We start from the raw sequence: 16,956 nt of genomic DNA on the forward strand, positions 1-16,956 counted from the left end.
AAGCAAGTAAAAATTGCATTGCATGTTTGTTTGTTTGTTTCTTTTTAACATCTGTGTATGTATAAGACAATAAACATCTCGAATCTTGAATCTAATTTTTTGACAAAGAAAACAAACAACCCGTCCGGTCGATCCCGCGTTGCTTCGCTGGAGGGCGCTGACACAAAGCACCAGGTGGTCTGGACTCTGGGAACAACTTGAGAGAAAAGGAGGAGGCCACTCACTTAGCCTGTTTTAGCTACACACATCTAAGCTAGTGTTAGCCAGCCGGCGGCTAACGCGCAAGCTAAAATATCAGTTTGTCTTAATGTCGCCTGTCTTATCAAGTGATGGCAAGAGAACAGTGTTCACAGACCGAAGCTGGTGAGTGCCGATGACAATATTGACTTGCGAAAAAAAATCAAAAACATTTAGCAACTAAACAATTTTCAGTTGTTGGTATCAGCTAGCGAGCAGCGCTAGCTACCGTTAGCTCGGCTCAATAGTGCCAGTACTGAACACCGAGCTAATACACCACCTCTTTATTTCTTTTCAGAGCTGTATTACCTCATTGCCAGATTTCTGCAGGCTGGGCCCTGTAAAAAATCAGCACAGGTAACACGATTCAAAAAGCGAGATATTCACTCATGCCGGCTTAAATATCGTCTTAAATAATAAAGAGCTGGTGCTAGCAGCTAATGCTAACCGTGTCCCCTCTGTGTTGTTAGATCCTGGTCGAGGAGCTGGAGGAGTATGAGGTAACTTCAGCTGCACCTTTCTGTCTTTATTCTCATATCTGGTTTCCGTGTTACTTCCTATTTGCCCGCTTTTGGGGGATAATTTTTTTTTTCTATTTGGTTGGTGTTCAGATAAAAAAAAGGAGCGTGTTATCGAGCCGGGACGAAAGCGGCAGTCGGTGCTTATCTCTTAAATATTTTTTTATCTTTTAACTTTAGTTGGTCCCTCAGCGACGGAGTTGGGACGGGCAGAAATACAAACGGACCTTTCAAGATTGGGTGAGTGTGAATTGTCAAAATTAACTTTTTAGTGAAACGAGGCGCTCAATTTCGTATTTTAATCGAATTACATTTCGGCAAATGATTGTGTGGTTAACTCGATTAAATATGCCGAACAGACAATGCGGCATTATTTTTATTTTTAATAAAAGATATTAAAACATTTGTATTAGTGCAGGCCTGTTGATAAATAAGTATATTCAGGGTTGGCTATTGTGTGAGCTAGCAGGCGGAAAAGGAGACGAGGGTGGATGGTGATAGGCTGAGCCGCATCCAGGGAGCTGCCAGTCATTTGCTGCAGCCAATGAAATCACAATTCTGGTTTCGAGCGAACACTCAGGGACGGTTTTTATTGGTTGTTGAGAGCGTCTCTGGGCTTCCCTTTCTTTACAGGCCCCTCCCCTCTCTGGGGATTGTTTTTCAACTCGCTGCATCTCAACACCACGCTGTATACTGCAGTTATAAGGAAATAAAGCATAAAAATGTATGAGATTGAATTAAAAAATATATATATTTTATGGTAACATGCTTGTATAATCATCCACGGCTGTTTGAATTTTCTAAAAGAACTTTACATGTGTTGTAAAGATTAAAACTCAGTTATATAATGACTATCTTTAATTACAGAGGGTTTGTTGCAGTGTCTTGCAAGACTTAATTACCGGTACATGAAAACATTGTTGGAGTTAAATTGTATTTTGCTTCAACTCAAATTACCCTAAAAGTTCCCTAAAGGGAAATACAAATGTGACTAAATTATAAAATGTTCCATAGAGTATAGATGAATAGCAAAGATTTGCTGGGCAGAAAGGCAGAAGACATATTTGGTCATATCTCCAATACATTGTTAGTTCACTATTGAGTAGCACCAAGTCTTTAAAGTGTAAATTGTTGCTGTGCACACCATGGCCACTGTTCCTAAACACAGAATTAAGGGACTGTCATTTAAAGGCTTGCTTTTATCGTGCCATTTTATAGAAAAAACAACAAACAGAGTCCGATTTTTAAATCTCTGAAAATATCTTTTGGTATCTGCCTTGAAATCCCACTTCTATTGCTTGATATTTTTTTGTAATCATTTGTGATTGTAATAATGTAATAAAGGTAATAACACTATTTGTTATTGTTCCTGTAGGTGAATTTGAACCAGCACATTCCTGCGGACTATCTGCTCCGTGTTTGTCAGCGGATAGGTCCACTTATAGAGAAGGAGATACCACCTAGTGTCCCTGGAGTCCAAACACTATTGGGGCTGGGAAAACAGTCATTGCTTCGTACCACCAAAAGTGAGCATTTTTCCTCGCGTTCATTTGTGCTTTTCTTGCCGTTTTTAACAAAGTTGTTTAACCTGCTACCTGTGTTACTTAGGTTGTAGCCACAAAGTATGCAGTGGCTCAGCTGTTGCTGCACTCCACCGAGGGCGTCCACCAGAACCCCCAGTCAACAATGGAAATGTTCCCAGTGTTGGTGTGTGAAACTTTTCTTTTTTTTAATGATCATTAACAGAATTCAAAGCCCATTAGATTAACATCACATTAAAGCTGCGATATGAGTCTTATCTGTCCTTACTAATCCTCCATGTGTCTATTTATATCAAGTGTCCATCATGGGCGCACGCCAGGCCACAGGCACAGCTCGTTTTGGCCAGGTCCTACCGTCTTCCTCTTACCAACACATGAAGATACACAAACGTATCCTTGGCCATCTTTCCTCAGTCTACTGTGTAGCATTTGACCGCACTGGTCGTCGGATATTTACGGTGAGTGATGAGTTTTTAAGCCCAATTTTTTCTCTAATGTATCTTACTAATTATGTTTTCACCTATGCAAAGTATTGAAATGCTGCAATACATGAACCTGTGTGTTTTTTTTATGAGGGTTGAAGTAAGTAAATAAATGCTTCCTTATGCAGAATAGCTGTCTCATTTATTTGTTAAAAGTAGAGAGACTTAGAGCCAGTACTCCGTTTCAGACTTTTATTATTAAAACAAACAACGTTTTGATCAACAGTGTGATCTTTTGTCGTTTATTTGTTGCCATTGTCTTGTGTTTTCCAGGGTTCAGATGACTGCCTGGTGAAGATCTGGGCCACAGATGATGGTCGCCTCCTGGCAACACTCCGCGGCCACTCAGCAGAGATCTGTGACATGGCCGTCAATCACGAGAATACGCTCATCGCTTCGGCCAGCTGTGATAAAGTCATCAGAGTGTGGTGCCTACGTACCTGTGCACCCATCATTGTCCTGCAAGCACATGCAGCCTCAATCACATCCATACAGGTGAGACTTGAATTAAGATGTAATATCCTGGATTATAAATTTTAAAGTGTTCTTAAAGCAACTTAAATTATAGTTAAAATTAAAGCCGCAAGCGGCGATGACGGGCCCTCGCTCACCCATGCCACCGCGGGGCCTGAGGCACGCCGGGGCTGTGGCGTGAAGGTGAAAGGGTGAAAAAACCTGAAAGGAGGCAAAAAAAGCAATTTTTCGTTCATCCACCAGGGGGCAGTCACCGCATGTGGTCTGGTGCGTTCAGGGGCCGCCCCTCATCACTCATGTGAAGTTTGGAGTGAATCGGACAAAGCATGAGGGAGTTATGAGCAGTTAATGGTTCGTCCACCAGGGGGCAGTAATGGGATGCGTGCAGGTGCGTTAAGGGTCAGTCCCTCATCACACATGTGAAGTTTCGTGTAAATCGGACAAAGCATGAAGGAGTTATGAGCAGTTAATGGTTCATCCACTAGGGGGCAGTAATGGGATGCGTGCAGGTGTGTTCAGGGTCAGTCCCTCATCACACATGTGAAGTTTCGTGGAAATCAGACAATGTTGATGTAAAATATGCCACTTCCTGTTTCCACTAGGGGGCAAATGAGTGAGATCGCCTATGAGCATATGGAGACGTTGAGGTCGTGACCCTGGACCTGTGTACCAATTTTCATGTTGATACGAGTTCATTAAAGCCATCATAAAGCCAAACGTATTGTCATGGCGAGGAATGGTCGCGGCGTCGCCACAGGGACGCCATTACTCGTAGCTCCACAGCGTTCATGATGGAGCTTCACCAACTGGTTCTGCATGTTTTAGAAGTGGAATGAAGTTGATGGGGCAAAGTATGTACATTTTCCAAATTTTAGTACACTTCCTGTTACCACCGGGGGGCGCTATGAGTTACGTGGGAAGTTAATATATCGGGACGTTCAGGGCGGAGCCATCATCATGTCCAGCAAGTTTGAAGTTGATTGGATGAAGTATGTGGGCGTGAGAGCCACTCGTATGGACATGGCGAGCACGCCAAAGTGAATTGAGCGCTGGCAGCCACGCCCTTTGACCTACGGACTCACGGAGCACAAGATAAGCTCAGCTAGGTCTGGAGATGTGGTGTACCTAATTTGAACTTGATCGGGCGAACGCTCTGGGAGGAGTTAATTTTAGGCGGGAAAAATCAAAACCAAAATGGCCGACTTCCTGTTGTGTTGAGGTCATGAGGTCAAGAGGATTTTTTGTATATCTGGGTATAATACATATGTGTACCGAATTTTGTGTGTGTATGACAAAGTAAGACGATGGCGATGCCATTGACACGTGTTTGTAGGGGGCGCTATTCAGCCATTTGGCCACGCCCATTTCCAACGACTTTAAAATATCAAATTTTTCGCGAGGCCTGATGTGCATGCCAAAATTCACGCGTTTTGGGGCATGTTGAGGCCCCCAAAAATGCGATTTTAGGGAGAATATAATAATAATAAACATAGCAATTACAATAGGGCTTTCGCTGGGCGACTTGCAGTCGCCGCTCGGGCCCTAATTAAAAAATAATCCAAGTTATTGGAAGCAACATAATTTCATGTAAGGTCCCACAGTATTTACTATTTATTTTATGTTATATTCTTGACCGTCTTTGTCCATGACTAAGCAACAGTGACTTTCTGTCCCGTTAGTTTTGTCCTGCTGTCAAAGGGACGACACGGTACCTCGCCTCCACAGGTGCAGACGGCATGGTGTGTTTCTGGAAGTGGCATTCACTCAGCATGAAATTCAAGTAAGTGTCTGAGACTTCTCTTGTAAATTTTTTAGTTATTTCGTTACGTAATATTCTTTAAATAACCGCAAACTCTTCTGTCTGTTCAGCGATCAACCTGTCAAGTTTGTGGAGCGATCTCGTCCAGGGGTACAGGTCTCCACTTCCTCTTTCAGTAGCGGTAAGTGTATCTCCCTGCCTACGTGACATTTTCTAAAGAGAAGTGGTAACGATAGTTTCTGTACACAGCAGATGGAACAGGACAACTGCTGACATAGGTATTGTTTACTGTTTATGTTAAGCACTGGAAGTTGTTCTTACAGATGTTCTGGGAACATTGTTACTTAGAAACAACAACAAAAACAGGAAATGTTTTGATAGTGTTATACAGTTCCCTGGGCAGATATAATCAGAAAATTCTGTACTTATAAATAGTGAGGGAAGAGCAGGTTATTTATATATATATATATATATATATATATATATATGTATGGAGAAACGATCTTGTAGACTAATGTGTTAAAGCAGAAGTAAGCGGAATATTTGTGTTAATATAAGTCTTAAATAGTTATATCTTCCGACGGCAGACGGCAATCACTTACATAGAGTGTTTGGTCCGAAACACGGGTCTGTCAGTCACTCTGCTCTGCTCTGAGCCGAGGAGAAAACGTCTTGTATACTTCCTCGTATCCTACAAGCTTTATCCAATGAGGAGAGAGAACGGCATGAAGGGCTGTGTGTGCAGCCAAGGGATGCGCGTGAATGTGGTGACGTAGGGACGAGGACCAATAGATCCATGACGAGGGCGGGGGCTGCTAACTAACGAAGTTAGCCAAAACGACCGGATCGCTTACTTCTGCTTTAATGACACTTCTGATGCTGATTTTCTTCTGTGTTTACTGTTAATAGGTGGTATGTTCATGGCTACCGGCAGCACTGATCACATGATCAGAGTCTATTACCTTGGCGCTGAACCTCCCATGAAAGTCTCTGAGATGGATGCTCACACTGTAAGAAACAAAACACAGTACCTCCACTAAATCCATCATTTTGTATTTAAAACCTAATTGGAAAAAAATAATCTTAATCACTTAATCATCTTCCTCTGTTTGTAGGATAAAGTTGTCGTCGTCCAGTTTAGCAATAACAGTGACAGGTGAGTGGGAGAGAGATGGAAGGACTTCTATCCCCCTTTTTTCTTTTTTTGTAATTTTGGAGCCTCTGGAAATGAATGTGTATCTATATTTGTATGTGTATGTACAGCTTAAGGTTTGTGAGTGGCAGTCGTGACGGCACAGCCAGGATCTGGCATTACCAGCAACAAGAGTGGAAGAGCGTCACTTTAGACATGGCTGCCAGGCTTCCTGGGTAAGAGAGTGATAGATACAGAGTTACCCGGTTCTGTTAATGTCGCTATAAAATAGCCTGTGTGTCGGATCTGATTGGATACTTTTCTACAGGAGTGCTGCTGCTAATGGGGATGACAAAACCAAGCTGGTGGTGACCATGGTGGCCTGGGACCGCGCAGACAGCACAGTCATCACTGCAGTGTCGAACTACCTGCTCAAAGTGTGGAGCACAGCCTCTGGACAGCTGCTGCATGTTTTATCTGTGAGTGGCTGAAGTGCAGCTCCTTCAGGGAACAAAACGAAATAAAACGGCTGCTCTTGACAAACCGATCACACTTGATGTTTGTGCTTTCTGTTCAAGGGTCATGATGATGAGGTGTTTGTGATGGAAGCCCACCCATTCGACTCCCGTATCATGCTGTCTGCTGGACACGATGGCAACATCTACATCTGGGACCTGTCCAAAGGAGTCAAGATCCGCAACTTCTTTAACATGGTAATTGAATCGACAATGTGAACCACTCGGCAGTCGTGTTTCTTTACACTGTCCCAGAGTTTAAATTGAAATATTTGTTTCCAGATTGAAGGGCAAGGCCACGGTGCTATTTTTGACCTCAAGTTCTCAGCGGACGGGCAGTATTTTGCCTGCACAGACTCACACGGTCATTTGCTCATCTTTGGCTTCGGCTGCAGCAGACCGTATGAGAAGGTAACTGTGCACTGATACATAGACTACACAAAATCCTCTTCTTTTAAGGCACAACATACAGAATCAATAGATTTAGTTTGCTGTGTTAGGACTTAAAAACTCAATTTAACTGTTGATCCCCTCTAGATTCCTGACCAGATGTTCTTTCACACGGACTATCGACCTCTCATTCGGGATTCTAATAACTACGTCCTGGATGAGCAAACGCAGCAGGCCCCTCACCTCATGCCTCCACCCTTCCTGGTGGATATCGACGGGAATCCTCACCCTTCCCACTACCAGCGTCTGGTGCCAGGAAGGGAAAACTGCAAAGATGATCAGCTAATACCCCAGCTAGGATACATGGCTAACAGTAAGAAAACCGTTCTCTTATCATGTCTACCACTCAGAATGCTAGTTTATATTTGCACCGGCAGAGTTTGACACCCAACGCCTGCCTGCTTTTGTGTGTTTTTAAGGTGACGGAGAGTTGGTTGAGCAGGTACTTGGCCAGCAAACAGCTGAGAACGGAGAAAGCATCTTGGACAATCTCATCAGACAGTTACAGAACGAGCAGGATGAGCGTCAGAACGTAGAGGAGCCGCCTGAAGAAGCTGAGGGTATGTTTCACTGTGCCTTAAATTATGCATTTTCTAAAATTTTAGATTTACTCGCTGTCAAAATCTAAACACTTCTCAAGAAACGTGTTGTCATAAAGAGCAAATTTCCTTTCATTCACAGCTGATGATGCAGCAGAGGCCATGGCGTCGTCTCCTACAGATGAACCACGCAGAAGTGGGCAGGTGGGCGGGGTGTGGCAGATGCAGCATAACGCCCTGCGCAGTCAAGTGGCTACTGAGAGGGACCTGCTGGCCTGGAGCCGCAGGGTGGTGGTCAATGAAGTGCCACAAGGGATATTCAGGTGAGATCCATGGAGGGATTTTGATTAGGTTTAAAGACACCACAGAGCGAATTAATATGTTGTGTGTATATACTTGTTTTTTAAATAACATTTGATCATGAAAGTTGGGTTTTTTTTTTCGTCATTAGAACATCGGAGCAGAGCAGACGAGCCAAAGGCGACATGGAGTGCTCTCTATACAACTCGGAGAGGAGGAAGAAACCGGTAGCCTGTACACTGAAGGTCTGCTGCAAGGCTTCACTTTAAAGTTGCTTTCCCTAAATCAGAAATGCTGTGTGTGTTAATTCATTCTTGCTCTCCTCTCCTCACTCTGTAGAACGACCCACTGACCACGCGCCTTCGATCCCTGAGGCCGACCAAGAAAAAGCAGCAGCGCCACGCCTATCAAACCCGCTCAGCTCAAGTCCGCCGCCCCAGGGCCAGGAGTCGAAACTCCAGTACCCGACGCAACTCAGACGCTCAAGGAGACTCTGACAGTGATGGAGATGTATGTCCCGTCTTTCTCCTCTAACATATATTAGATACATTGATTAAAATTTTTGGTAGCTCTTAAAAATGTAATGACAGAAATGATAAATAAGTTAATTAAATCACAAAAACTGACCGTAACATTTGCTAAAAATGTGTAAGGGAAAACCAGAAACAAGCAAAGGTGTTTTCTGTCGACAGGCAGCAGAGCAGGTGGAGCAAAGCGACGCCTCGTCTGATGGCGAAGCTCGGTGGCAGAGTGAAAGCAGCTCCAGGTAAACATCGTTTTGATGGTGCAGTGTTTTCAAGACGAGGCCACGGTCACCCAACACCTAACAAAACCCCTCTTTCATTCTCAGCGACTCCTCCAGTGAGTACTCTGATTGGACAGCGGATGCTGGGATCAACCTCCAGCCGCCAAAGCGAACAACCAGGAGACCCGTACAGCGTCCAGGTTACAGCAGCTCCGAGGAGGAAGAGGGCGATGACAAGGCGAAGGAGGCCAGGAAGAAAGAAAGTGAGAAGAAAAAGAAGCCCAAGGAGACCAAACAGGTGAGCTCACATGTGTGCTCCAGGTTTTAAATGCTATCCTGTCGTAGCCCGAGCGCTAACCAACTGTGTCCACTCAGAAACCCCCATCGTCTCTGGGCGGACTCGATGCAGAAGAGTGGCAGCCACCGTCATGGATCATGGAGACCATTCCTCGCCGCTCTCCTTTTGTTCCACAGATGGGAGATGAGGTACAGGCTACTACTCTTAACACCAAAATGTAAACGTACATCTCATTACTTCGATTTTAATCATCAGTCTTTTTTTTCCCCCGCTGCAGCTCATCTACTTCAAGCAGGGGCATCAGGCCTACGTACGAGCTGTGCGCAGGGCCAAGGCCTACACCATCAATCCTCAGAAACAGCCGTGGAACAGACTCAACCTCAGGGTGAGCCACAGTTTTATTTTAACCCTCGAGTCCAAGCCTCTGTCAGAAGAAACTGGCACTGATGAATGACGCCCACTTTCCACTGCAGTGTGCCATGAGTGAAAAAATATCAGTTTCCCACCTCAGAGTCATTCAACCACAGTGTCACTACGGTTTTATGAATGAAAACAACTTTCAGAGCGCTAAGGATGCAAAAATCTTGAATCTGAAGTCACATTAGTGTTGCAGAAAGACACCGCTAATCACCCTCATCATCGGATTCTGTCTCCATGAACTACTAATTCTACAAACCTCTGTGCAGCCTTAATTTTTCCTTCTGAGAAGCTTTTGTTCTTTGATCTTAAAGGGATAGTTCAACATTTTGGCAAATTGACCCATTGCCATAATCCCTATAGTCATAGCAGTAGGTTCGTTACCCATAATTGTCCGTGCAAGCTATTTTTAGAACGGCGGAGCAGAGCCGCGAGCTGCTCAGAGCTACGCTACGGAGGCTAATGGGATTTCTTGGTTTCTCTCATCAAACTCATCAAATACACAATCCAACAACTCCAAAACGCTCTCGTGGACAAATTGTGACCTGCACATTCACCACGCTATGAGATAATAACAGAACGTTAGGGTCTAGTAATGTTCCGTTATTATCTCATAGCGTGGCACTCGGCCAATTTGCCAAAATGTTGAACTATCTCTTTAAGTCTTACACTTTTTTCACCTTTTTCGCCTCTTTCCTTTCAGGACCAGGAATCTGTAAAAGTGGTTGGAATCAAGTATGAAGTGGGACCTCCCACCCTCTGCTGCCTAAAACTGGCGTTCTTGGACCCAGTCTCAGGGAAGATGACCAACGAGTCTTTCTCTTTAAAGTGAGTGTTTTATTTTCAGTAAATACAAGATTAAAACAGAAATGTTTTGTACGTGTACTGAACTACTGCTTCATTCCCTCACACCCACCAAGGTACCACGACATGCCTGATGTCATAGATTTTCTGGTACTGCAGCAGTTTTACAACGAGGCTAAAGAGCACAACTGGCAACCAGGTCAGTCAGATCCTCCGCTCTCGTTTAAAGCAAAGTATTCACCACGTTGGTTTATTAACATTGTTGTAAGCAGTGTCCTGTTATTCACATATGTTTGACCCACCCTCCTCTACCCGTGTACAGGTATGAGGTTCCGCAGCATCATTGACGACGCCTGGTGGTTCGGCTTAGTGGAGGACCAGGAGCCTCTGCAGCTGGAGTATCCAGACAGCCTGTTTCAGTGCTATGCAGTAAAGTACGTCTCCACGCCTGCAGCGATGTGGCTTTAGGAGCAGCTCTTTACTCCGACATAATGAATCAGCATTGCTTTCTGTTCATATCATGTTCGTCTTTGCTGACCCGATGTCACTTTTCATTAAAGTTGTATGAGATAAGTGATTGTAATCTCACACACAGAGCAATTATCTAATACTTTTCTCTTCTTTTTTTCCTTGATCAGGTGGGATAATGGCGAGCGGGAGAGGCTGAGTCCCTGGGACATGGAGCCTATTCCTGAGGAAGGTCAGTAGGAATAATATCAGAAAGTAGTTTTGATTTTGATTTCCTCATAAAATTTATTTAAAGTACAATGCAATTGAAGTCCATTTTAAAACTCAACCATTGGATAATGGAGCAACAATATTGGTTGTGAATCCCTTACCTTTACAAAACAGAATCATAAACAAAGTTTCACAAATATCAGTTCACTCTGTCACTTTACAGAGCACTTAAATGTCAAAAAGTCAAAAAGATTAGTGACTGTGTATAATAACGGTACATAGTTGAACTTGAGACCCGACCACAGGATGTGAAACCACCAGCTGTTCCTCTTCAAATAACTTTCTTTCCTTTTGTGACATAATTATACAGCCATGTCGGCCATTCATATTATAATCTACTTGGCTGTCAATCTCATGCACAGGATCAATGCAGATTTGTTCTCTTTTATTCCAGTAAGCATTGTGAGAATCAGAATAACGTATGAAATAAAATAGAACCTACCAGGTACTCTTAAAGGTATTTTATCACAATTGTGCAGCCGACAATTGTTTCTAATTCACTGTAGTTTCTTCTTTGTGTAAGTGTCGAGCAATCAACTAAATACTGTTTCATTTTCTGACGCATATTGTGCCGCCCCACCCCCAACAGCTGCGCTGCCAGAGCAGGTCGGTGACGGGGTCGAAGTGGCAGAGGAGGAGCTGATAGCTCTGCTGTACACACCCCAGGAAGGAGAGTGGGGGGCTCACACACGGGATGAAGACTGTGAGAGAGTCATCCACGGCATCGAGCATCTGCTTACACTAGGTACGCCACCAAAAGGGCTCGACAGCAGTTACGGTTCGGGGAAGTCTTGACCTTGTTCACGGTTGCAGAGTTTGACCTTATCTCTGTTTGCCCGCAGATGTAGCCAAGGCATTTGCATTACCCGTCAACCTGCGGGACTACCCTCTGTACTGCACTGCGGTGGCTTACCCCACTGACCTCAGCACCATCCACAAACGACTGGAGAACCGCTTCTACAGGTGCAACTCAACCCTTTTTTTTTTTCTTCACATTTTTGTGTATTTTTTTTTTCTTCCAAGAAGAAAAAAAAAATTAACTTGAGGCAAATCTTGGGCCAAGAATTACAACAAGTCTGAACGGCCTGTCAGATAAATATGAGAAAGCAGCAGTGGATCACTTATGAGGCTAAACAATAAAGCTGTAGTTAAAACCAAATAAAATTAAAGGTAACACTTTAGTTGACGCCTGTCTCTATAACACATTATTATAATGACTTATAATGCAGTTATAACACTGTATAACTATAGTTATAAACACTCATAAATGATCATAATGCTTTATAACAATAATCATAACACACTATAAAGCATTTTATCATGACTTATAAGGTCAGGTATTATAATATGTTATAATTGTTAGTAACTCGCTGACAATACCCACATCGATAATACATTATAAATATAGTTATAGTATGCTGATAAACGTGTATAACTATCATTATAAACACTCAAAAATTATCATAAGGCTTAATAATGATAAGCATAACACATTATAGAGCATTATAACTCTATTATAATACTTGAGGAAAGTTATGCTTTTGTTCAGCTTTTCAGTGCTGGACCAAAGCTCTATAGTTACGTTACATTGTACAGTGAAATAGATTCACGATGTTGACAATCTTGTTGAAAATCTGAGATAAAAGAATTGAAGAGAAGAAATGCACAGTAGTTCATCCAAGGTTTACCTCGGTACTGTTCTTGTGAGAATCATACAGATTTCAGACTTTTATTCGTGTACTAGGAGAAAAATAATACGCCAAGAATACTTTTGACAAACAGTTGTACATGAAAGGAAACCCCAGAGAAGCAAAGCATGCTTATGGATAGGGGACCTGAGCAACAGGCAGCCCCCCGTCACCCAGACACAAGTTTTTCCTCATGTACCCACAGTCCTGATGTTCAAGTGCTGACTCTTGAGTTTCAAGTGCTGATGTTTTTCTCTGCTGCAGGCGGATCTCTGCATTAATGTGGGAGGTGCGTTACATTGAACACAATGCCCGCACTTTCAACGAACCCCAGAGCCCCATTGTAGCAGCGGCCAAGGTGGTGACTGACGTTCTCCTGCACTACATCGGGTAAGAGAATCTGGAAGTTACTCTTTTGGGAAAAAAACAACAACAGTGATCCAAACTCCCACACATGTGACTTATAATCCTGTCGCCTTTAGGGACCAGAGCTGCACAGACATCTTAGACCTGTATCACAGACTGAGGTGTGAGGTCAGCAGTGGAGGAGAAGCTGAGGTAATATATATATTTTTTAATATTATAGTGCCTGCTCTTTCTTTCTGTTATTGTTTTGACTCAAAATAACCACCATTGCCCGTATCTGTTCCTCGGCAGGACCTGGACATCGACTCTGACACTCCAGGGACGTCTACAGGACATCGGGTAAGAAATAAAATGAGTTTGGTTTATCACAACAGTCGATTTCAGAGCCTCACATACTTGAAATGATCTGCACTGGCTTCAGTCTTAGATTATATAATTTTCTCTCTACCAGGGGACCAACTCGAATTCAAACAAGCGAGGTGTGGCTTTGGATGTGAGAGTGTGGAGAGGTCAATGTCGGGAGCTGGTGCGTCGAATGATAGATTCCCGGGATTCAGAGCCGTTCAGACAGCCAGTGGATCTCTTCGAGTATCCGGTAAAACAATCCACCGATGTCAGGAAACATTTAATGTGTTTTGAAATGGATTTAACAGAGATGGTAACATTGAAGCGTTTTTTTGTTCAGGACTATCGGGACATCATCGACACTCCCATGGATCTGGGCACAGTGTCAGAAACACTGATCGCAGGGAACTACGAAAACCCTGTGGAGTTTGCCAAAGACGTCCGCCTCATTTTCAGCAACTCTAAAGCGTACACACCCAACAAGAAATCACAGGTGAAGCATCTGGTTAAAAAATGTTATTTTGATAAAGCTGCAGAAAGTCTGGGGGGGGAAAATGGTCCAGTGGTTTCATTCCAGCCTTTTCTCTTCATGTCTAGATCTACACCATGACCCTCAGCTTGTCGGCTTTCTTTGAGAAAAACATCATCTCCGTCATCTCCGACTACAAGTCTGCCCTTCAGAACGAGCGTCGGGCTCGTCAGAGGCTCAGCTACAGGAACAGGTTGCACAATGGAGGAAGTTCCCCGCCTGTCAGTCCATCCCCAAGGTACCGAGTCTCATCCAGGAATCTGTCACTCGACACTCCTCATTATCAAATTAGCCTTTTCATTCCCACTATCTCAAATGTGCTGTTCTCGTTTCTTGTACTTAATGTAATAGCTACGTCCTAGTGCTGCTCTACAAAGGCATTTCAACGCCTTAGATCATCATATACTGTAGATAATCATTCTGACATGTTGCCTCCTCTGTGTGTTTTCCTGATGTACAGCCCTAAAGGGAAGCACAAGTCAGGGAAGGTGTCGAAGCCAAAAAAATCCCAGACCTCAACGAAGAGTCGCTCTCAGAGATCATATCAGGGTAAGACATATCGTGTTGCACAGCTGCTGTTCAGTCTTGCTGTAAACTGTTTCCAGGAGAAAAAAAAACAATTTATCTTCTTGTAGTTATCCAAGAAGAAGAGTAATCTCATTACTTTCTAAAAAAATTGCACCAGTTCTTCCACGGAATCAGCAAAAGCTGAATTTAACGCTGATAGATCCGTTATTACTTTAAAGCGAGACACTACAGGCAAAAACACTGTTTTTTCATGCACTGATCAACTTTGAGATTTTGGGCTATTTTTCTTCCTTGACATGTATTCTCTCAGAAAAGTCAAAAGAAATGGTAGAAAATTTATTTTTACTTCATTTTGTCTCTTTCGCCAGTAGATTTCTCCTAAATTCACTAGAAGTTAACATGCTAGTGCTGTGCCTGTTGTCTGACACATGTCATGTCAGGTATCATTGCAAAGCCTTGTCTTTCCTGAACAATGGTGTAGGCTCCAAAAATGGTCATTTCCTCCGTATCTGCAACCAATCGTAAAAGTACGATTTACATTAACAATCATGGAATTTTACAGTACAAGTCTTTAAAGGCTGTTTTCTCAAAAAAACACACTGAGTTCTTCCTCAGACTCTGAACCCGAAATCTCCACTTCAGCAGCACTTACAGACACCAAACCTTCCAGTTTTATTACTGTCTATATTCTGAAGGTTTTTTACAGAGGGGAATGTTGATATATCATTCAAAGCCTAATTTATACAACATTTTATTCCTAAAAACATGGCAAAATTTGATTATTTAAGGGCTGGTGGTGTCAGTATTTTCTCATTTACAGAGTGATAAAAAAGAGATATCCAAAATCCCCTCTGTAAAAACTTCTGACTCTAATATGTCAACAAAATAAAACAAGAATTTTGAAAGTGGCCTCAATCCATTGTTCAGATTTCGGTTCTGGAAATGTATGCAAATTAGCACATATTTCATCAGATATTGCCTTATTTACCTATTTAAACATAAAATTTGACAAAACTGGCAATACAAAAAAGATTTGTCTTAATGTAAGTGATAAACTTGGGAAGTTTCATGGTGATATCTGTTAGTTTTACCCTATTCACCTGTTGTATCCCCCCTTAAAGTCAATACATTTCTGATTATTGTTATTATTATTATTATTATTAATGTTATTATTATTATTATTATTATTAATCTCTTTTTTCTTTTTTCTTCAGCTCAACAAAGCAGCAGTGTAGCAAACGAAGAGGACATGGAGCCTTCTTCCCCAAGTTCAGGGACGAGCAGCGAGGACAGGCACCAAGGGCCACACCGGATGACCCGCAGCCAATCGACTCCAGTGAAGAAGTCAGGTAAGAAGTTCTAACCGCAGCGTATCAGCGCCTTTGATTTTTAAAAATGTGACATGGTTAACAGTTATGACGCAGGAATGAGTCACCGTCCTCTTGTGTTGCATCAGGGCGCCGGCGTAATTTGCATCTCAGCAACGGCTCCAGACAGCGCCCCGGGCGAGAGGCGCCGCAGGCTGACAACACCAGGGAGGCGGCGTCTGTATCCAACAGCTCCTCGTCAGAGTCGTCGTCCTCCAGCTCCTCGTCATCCTCTTCCTCGTCATCGTCGGACAGCGACAGCTCCGACTCCGAGGGGGAGAAGTACGTGGAAGGGGGAGATCACGACTACAGCAAAGCCCCCTGTCTGTCGGTGCGCCTGTCGGCTAAAGGTAAGGTGGCAGCCTCAGGGAAAAGGAGACACAAAGGAGGAGAGGACATGGCACAGAGACCTAAAAGAGCACGAATTCAGCTGCCGGTACAGGTGAAGGACGAAGAGGAGGAGGAGGAGGAGGAGGAGGAGGAAGAGAATGAAGAGGAAGAGGAAGAAGAAGAGGAGGAGGAGGAGGAAGAAGAGGAGCAGCAGCAGCAACAGGTGAATGTAAGACAAGAAGAGGACGAAGAGGAGGAGCCTGAGGAGGAAGAGGAAGAGCCTGAGGAGGAGGAGGAACCTGAGGCGGAGGACAATGATGAGGAAGAGGAGGAGGAGGGGGAGGAAGAAGAAGAGGAGGAGGAGGAAGAGGAGGAGGAGGACAATGAAGTGCAGGGTGGAGCAGCAGGCAGCAATCCCAGAGGCAGCAAGTGCAAGTCTCAGCGGGTGAACACGCGCAACCAGGGCCGCAGGACAGTTCTGTACAGGGACGAGTCGGAGGACGACGGCCATGGGTCGAAGGAGGACCCCCTCAACTTGGGCATGTCCCGCTCAGGACGGGTACGCCGTATGACTGAGAAAGCCCGCGTCAGCCACCTCATGGGCTGGAGTCACTGACAATGTCGGCCATTTTTTTCAAACCTCAACACAAAACGTGAGTAATACTTCAGGGATTTTTTTTTTTTTTCTTTTTGTACAAGTGTGTATATATTATATATAAATATATATATAAATGATTTTTCCTTTTATCTGAGACTGCTTATGACTCTCAAAGCTGATAGCTGGTGCTCACGACATGTTGCCAAGGAGTTTTCATCCCTGGCGGACAGAGCTACTGTTCAACATTGACCCTCTC

The 16,956-nt window shown here is 43.6% G+C and overlaps 1 protein-coding gene across 1 annotated transcript; it reads left to right on the forward strand.

The window, feature by feature from the left end:
- Positions 1 to 204: 204 nt before the first annotated feature.
- On the forward strand, positions 205 to 16,956 carry brwd3 (bromodomain and WD repeat domain containing 3). The gene is made up of 40 exons (XM_085797642.1): positions 205 to 363; positions 536 to 594; positions 708 to 737; positions 936 to 995; positions 2,131 to 2,281; positions 2,364 to 2,462; positions 2,594 to 2,754; positions 3,052 to 3,273; positions 4,932 to 5,032; positions 5,122 to 5,192; positions 5,921 to 6,021; positions 6,127 to 6,167; positions 6,275 to 6,379; positions 6,472 to 6,622; positions 6,722 to 6,856; positions 6,941 to 7,069; positions 7,196 to 7,421; positions 7,528 to 7,668; positions 7,790 to 7,970; positions 8,099 to 8,192; positions 8,287 to 8,457; positions 8,640 to 8,713; positions 8,798 to 8,990; positions 9,068 to 9,178; positions 9,268 to 9,375; positions 10,111 to 10,235; positions 10,328 to 10,410; positions 10,534 to 10,645; positions 10,850 to 10,911; positions 11,539 to 11,694; positions 11,792 to 11,912; positions 12,902 to 13,027; positions 13,120 to 13,195; positions 13,295 to 13,342; positions 13,455 to 13,598; positions 13,689 to 13,841; positions 13,946 to 14,115; positions 14,338 to 14,426; positions 15,620 to 15,754; positions 15,862 to 16,956. Exons 1-40 carry the CDS (start codon positions 330 to 332, stop codon positions 16,716 to 16,718), a joined length of 5,406 nt encoding a protein of 1,801 aa, XP_085653768.1. The 5' UTR covers positions 205 to 329; the 3' UTR covers positions 16,719 to 16,956.

Source organism: Trachurus japonicus, chromosome 14 (assembly GCF_045865225.1).
Source record: "Trachurus japonicus isolate A0001 chromosome 14, Traja_1.0".
In the NCBI taxonomy this organism is placed as follows: domain Eukaryota; kingdom Metazoa; phylum Chordata; class Actinopteri; order Carangiformes; family Carangidae; genus Trachurus; species Trachurus japonicus.

Bases quoted from the DNA above. Each gene is read 5' to 3' on its own strand.
- brwd3 (XM_085797642.1), top strand. From the start codon at position 330: ATGGCAAGAGAACAGTGTTCACAGACCGAAGCTG. The intron at 6,857-6,940 runs GTAATTGAATCG...ATTTGTTTCCAG, and splicing joins TCCGCAACTTCTTTAACATG to ATTGAAGGGCAAGGCCACGG. The intron at 14,116-14,337 runs GTACCGAGTCTC...CCTGATGTACAG, and splicing joins CCTGTCAGTCCATCCCCAAG to CCCTAAAGGGAAGCACAAGT.